The 6,000-nt window shown below is 36.6% G+C and overlaps 1 protein-coding gene across 1 annotated transcript in view; it reads left to right on the forward strand.

The window, feature by feature from the left end:
* LOC149831148 (putative LRR receptor-like serine/threonine-protein kinase At1g56140) overlaps positions 1 to 5,473 on the forward strand; it is a 96,358-nt gene extending 90,885 nt beyond the window's left edge. The window contains exons 18-24 of the mRNA XM_090012950.1: positions 132 to 330; positions 429 to 605; positions 783 to 901; positions 2,074 to 2,281; positions 3,497 to 3,728; positions 3,825 to 3,975; positions 4,835 to 5,473. Coding sequence (XP_089869076.1) covers positions 132 to 330; positions 429 to 605; positions 783 to 901; positions 2,074 to 2,281; positions 3,497 to 3,728; positions 3,825 to 3,975; positions 4,835 to 5,161 — 1,413 coding nt within the window. The 3' untranslated portion in view covers positions 5,162 to 5,473. The remainder of the gene's footprint in view (positions 1 to 131; positions 331 to 428; positions 606 to 782; positions 902 to 2,073; positions 2,282 to 3,496; positions 3,729 to 3,824; positions 3,976 to 4,834) is intronic.
* Positions 5,474 to 6,000: the final 527 nt, after the last annotated feature.

Genomic DNA, 6,000 nt, shown 5'->3' on the forward strand with positions numbered 1-6,000 from the left:
TGCATGTGTATGTGTGAATGAGTGCGCATATGTGTGTGTGTGTGTGTGTGGAGCTACTGGATCCTCCTTATATGTTGTTTTCTGAAGGGGCATGACTTCTATCATGTGCTTTGCTTCTCTACTTTTTGTAGGGGCATCTGGCAGTGAAAGATTTTGATATAAGAAAGCAGGCAGGTGGTGTTTCATTTAGAGCAATATCAATGAACTTTACTGCCAATGTATCTCAAAACTTTTTTGAAATTCACCTTTTCTGGGCTGGAAAAGGAACATGTTGCATTCCTGCTCAAGGCACTTATGGGCCATCTATCTCAGCAGTTAGTGTCACTCCAGGTAATATCATGGCATGTTTGGAAAAATAAACAGATACCTGAAGATTAAAGATTTTTAACAACACTGATTGAGTCTTGGTACTGTTTGCTGGTGTATAGAGTTTGTACCAACTGTGAGCAACCTCCCACCAGTCATAGGCTCCACCAAGAAAAAGCGAACTGGTGTTCTTGTTGGAATTGTTGTTGCTGTTGGAGTAGCCATAATCACGTTCGTTTTTGTAGTTTTTGTTTTGAAACAGAGAAAAAATAAGCTTCTACTGGCAAGTGCAAGTGAAGGTAATGGTTGCATGTTGTAAATATTAAAAAGTTGCACTAGTTCACAAAATAAGACTCTGCACTAGGCGTCAAAATTCAGTGCTTCAAGTAATTTGGACATTTCATGCTAACATGTATCATTACCAGTTTAATAATAAAGAGTGGTTTGTCAATCTGACTTTTCTCATATGAAAACAGAGCTTTTAGAAACAGGTGCCAGACCAAACATGTTTAGTTATGCTGAATTGAAGACTGCAACAGGAGACTTCAATCCAGAAAACAAGCTGGGAGAGGGAGGATTTGGGCCAGTTTATAAGGTACACACGCACATAGACGATGCACATAAGATTGCATGTAGAGTCTATACTCTTGCTGATCTTAACAGGAACTGGCTCGATGGTTACTAGACTGAGATCCTAGGTCATTGCCTAATTCATAGATTCTGTAATTGTTAAGGATATGATATTATCGATCTAGATCCATTTGAACTTGTGAATGAGTATTTATGTCCTACAAGTTATATTAGGACAACTGTCATGGGTGTATGTTAACCAGGGATATTTTTGTACCCTATCAATATTCATAATATATATACATATATGTATGTATGTATAAATATATAAATATAAATATAGATATAAATGTATATTATAGATGTATATTATATATGATACGTCACCCATAGGCTAGGTGCTACTTCTTTTCCTCGTTTTCACGGTTTGCTGCAGGATAAAAAGACATGATTCCCAAGGCACCATGTTTGTCATCGTATTAGCGCTGGGGAGAGAATCATCAAATTAAAGGCTGTTTTATCCATCTCATTAAGTATTTCAAATCCCTTTCTTCAATCTTCTTTCAATTCTTTTTTAATAATTAAATTATAAAATATTTTGTCCCAAACTTTCTTCAAGAATTTGAATTTTTAACTATTTTTGATGGATTCGAATAACGGAATATTTTCTTATTTAATGCAATAAAAGGAAAATAAAAATAAACGTGAACATTTAAATGGTAAACAAAATAAAAAGCTAAGGGTGATATGACAATTTCATCCCATGGCCCAACAGACCTAAACCCCACCCCCACTCCCCTCCCCCCCGGATGCTTTAGCCTATAAATGACCATAAAGGGGTATGGAAAAGGAGAAAGGAAGGAAGAGGGGGATAAGGAGCAACAGTTTGGATTGGATCTAGTAGTAATTGGTTCTTGGCTGTTTTATCCAAGTTAATTTATTATGACTCAATGCCAACTTGACTCCACCTGAGAGCTCTCCCTGTAGAAATCGGCTCCACATTCTGCAGTTATCCTTTCAATAGTTATGTTGGTAACACATATTATTCCCCTATGACATGATTCCAACCTTTGTTTTTGAACAATGCTTGTGCAGAGAAAAGAAAGGCAAGTGCACATCATGCACTTATCTATAGTTGCCCTTATTGTTGTACAGTTCTTTGGCTTCCAGCATTAATTTCTTTTTGGCGGTGTATAGGGTACACTTTCAGGGAGGATTGTGGCCGTGAAGCAACTCTCAGCAGTATCTCATCAAGGGAAGAATCAATTCCTCACTGAGATTTCTACCATATCTGCAGTAGAGCATCGCAACCTTGTGCAATTGTTTGGATGCTGCCTTGAGGGAGATAAACGTCTTCTAGTCTATGAGTACCTTGAAAACAAGAGCCTTGATCAAGCCCTCTTTGGTATGTGTCACTTTATGTTTGTGTCTAATGCTTCACACTAATTACAACTAAAGCATGCATGTTTGAAATAGCTTGTACAGAGTAAAATAACTATGTAATCAAAAGAGCTTGGTAGTGCCTAGTCGGTAGACCCTTAAAAAGACTAGTCAAGGACTAGCTAGGCTGTACTAGTCGATATCCCAATTAAAATATAAAAAATATACATAAAATCATGTTTAATTCTTTTAGTAATAAGATGTTTTCGTCACACAAGTATAAAAGTACACATGCTTTCACAAAATATATTAATATACATAATAAATAACCAGAATACACACACATATATATATATAACTGTACACACACATATATATTCAATTATTCATAACATATTCGGTATAATCAACAAAATATGCTTTCAGCCTTTCACAAAAGCGCAATAATATTAAACATGCTTTCAGGCTTTTATAGAAAAACTAATTAGAAACAAAGAAATACACATATAAAAAACATAATCAATAAAAAATGTTCGTGCTTTCAAAGTTTCACAAAAAAAATCTCAAAAGCAAAGTAACACACGCGTATAACATAATCAATATATATAATTAACTAAGCATGTTTTCGTCATTTCACAAAATAAATCGCACACACACATATATATAATTATATATGTATAAACAAAATATCAGAATATATATAATAATAATAAATAATCAAACTGCCCTCACGACTGGGCACCCTAGTGGGTGCTTAGTCGGCAAAATTGGTACCTTTTAAGGTACCCACCTAGGAATTGCAAAGCTTAGGTGTTTTACTTATGCCTAGGCCGACTAGTTCTGTTCCTAATGGATGCTTTTGACTACATAGGTAAATAATAGACCTGTCGGGGTTTGTCCACACAACCTTAGCATTGGATGGGCACTGTTTTGCATCAACTATTATGTGTGTGAACTAGCTAAAAGGCATAACCTCACTCATATGTTAAGTGCTAAACATGGTCAGGAATGGTAGATGACACATTTACTATCATTAATATTATGTTCTACGCTAGCTATCGATGGACCGTATCTTGCAAGCTAGGTTGACTGCTTAGTCAAATATAACCATCTCATTTCATCATCTCAATTGAACAAATCAAGTTCTGGTGCCCCTTATCTGCCTAAAGGAAAAACTATTAGAGATAGAGGGTCTTTATATTAAAATCCCTTCTTAAACAGATGCTGTGCACTCTTGCAGGAAAAAGAACGCTAAACCTCGATTGGTCTACTCGATTCAGCATCTGTTTGGGAACAGCTCGAGGACTTGCTTATCTTCATGAAGAATCAAGTATAAAAGTTGTGCACAGAGATGTCAAAGCAAGTAATATTCTGCTTGATGCTGAGCTTAATCCAAAAATTTCTGATTTTGGTATGGCCAAGCTTTATGATGATAAGAAATCCCACATGAGCACAAGGGTTGCAGGAACGATGTAAGACTTTCTTTCTCAACAACCAGCTCACACTCAAAATTTTAAATAAAAGTTCTCTTCATCAAACTCATGTATACTTTTTGGGAAATCTTGAAGTGGCTATCTTGCTCCAGAATATGCAATGCGTGGGCATTTAACCGAAAAAGCAGATGTATATGGATTTGGGGTTGTTGCTCTTGAGATCCTTAGTGGAAGGCCTAATGCAGACACTAGCTTGGACACAAAAGAGATATATCTTCTAGAATGGGTAAGGGTCTTTTAAGCACGATTGATGGAGAATGAAGAAAGATTACACTAGGATGTGATATGAAAGCCATTTGGGTTTCATATGCTCGTAGAAAGCAAGGTCATTGCTCATATGAGACTGGGTTGCACATCCTCTAAGTTCAAGGTGCATGTTGTGCAGCTCATTGTCATCATATATATACATTTGATTTATAGAAAATGACACATGGCCTCCTCCCATGTTATAGATCCCCTGGGATTTGTGGCGTGAAGTGTTGTATTCATGATCTCAATTTCTTAAGTTTCATCATTTTTACATGGAGAGTCGACATGCATCAGTAGGTTGAAGGCCAAAAGAACTCATATGTGCAGATGAGTGCTTATGGACCTTCATTCTGCATCATATTTTATCTGTGTTGACACTTTCAGTAGCAAATACTACTTTAGAGTTTCGTGCTTTAAAAAAACTTATTCTCTACAACTGCAATCACTAATATTACCAATATCATAGTATTTTCACATATTGGAAATTCTAGAAGATTAAAATATCAAAGAAAGGTTTGGAAATTGCTTCATATATATTTTTAATTTTATACAGTTGAATAAGTTTTTGATTGTCATTTTCTTTTGTATGTTATTGGTACTTTTCCACTTTAATATCACACACTAATGAGAAGTATTTTCTTTTGATTTCTATTTTGTTAAAAACTTTTTTCTTTCTGAAACTTGCTGAAGAAAAGTATTGTTATCCGCATCTCAGGATTGCTGATACCAATATAGTTTTTTTTTTAGAGAAGCTGATGCCAATATAGTTGAGGCTACAGTTTATCACATCGTGTTCAGTATACTATGGAAGTTCATCATGTTTGATGATTTCACAGGCTTGGCAATTGCATGATAGAAACAGTGAGTTGGAATTGGTGGATCCAAGTCTAACTGAATACGATGAAGTATTAGCTCGCCGAGTGATTGGAGTCGCTCTGTTGTGCACACAAACATCCCCAGCACTACGTCCGCGTATGTCTCGTGTGGTATCTATGTTGTCAGGGTACATAGAATTGAGCCCCGTAACGACAAGGCCTGCACATCTAACTGATTGGCAGTTTAAGGATGTGAGCAACATGATGAGTGCTGATGCTTCTACATCTGCAGCAGCTTCAACTACTGATAGCTACAATGATGAAATTACACAGTTAAGCGAACGCTAAGCACACGCCCGCCAGATCACAAAAGCAGATAGTGATGCATATCCAACAGTTAAAAGGCGAACCAAAGATAGAGCGTGATGTTAATCCGTGAATATATATATCTTTAATGTGTTTTTTGCCTTTGTTAATGGGCAATCTTTGCCTGTTTTTGCCTTCTTTTATTCTGTTTCTTTCTTCAGCTGTTTTTGCCTTGTTCCATTTTGTTTTCTCCTTTTCTACCGTTTGCTCTGTTGGACATAAGTTGCTACTGTATTTAGATTTTACGTCATTTGAAGATGAATGATACATAGTCAAATGCTGGGTACTGTTTAATAATGAATTAAATTACATAAAGTAGCAACTCTGCAGCAATCTTAAACGGAGCAGTGGAAACAAGTTGCATGAGACATCCAAAACCCTTGTGAGCTATTGAAACAACATCCACAAACCAAATAACATCGTGATAATCAAGCTATGACCCGTCTAAGGGGCATTTCATTCATGTGGTCTTGGATGCCTTCGGCTCATCTCACGTCCAAAGCACCTTTAACAGTAATACCATCTGAGGTGCCTCTCACCTGATATGCATTCAGTGCTCACTTGACACCTTAAATGCAAATGAACATTTTTTCATTGCTTTATGAAACGTGGTGCATCACCATCTTTAAACACTTGGCACACTTGACCGGTCAACTCGTGACTCCACGGAGTTGCTATGCATCAACCCTTAACTGAGTCAAGAAATCAATGTAACTCCATCAAGGTCAAACTCAGCCAAGTCAAACTCTGGCGAATCAGCAGAGTTTGATCATCTTGGCGTCGTCTCATAACCAATTCATTTTTGAAGCTATGCAAGAATG

This window comes from Nuphar pumila, chromosome 7 (genome assembly GCF_984573655.1).
Source record: "Nuphar pumila chromosome 7, dmNupPumi1.hap1.1, whole genome shotgun sequence".
Lineage (NCBI taxonomy): Eukaryota > Viridiplantae > Streptophyta > Magnoliopsida > Nymphaeales > Nymphaeaceae > Nuphar > Nuphar pumila.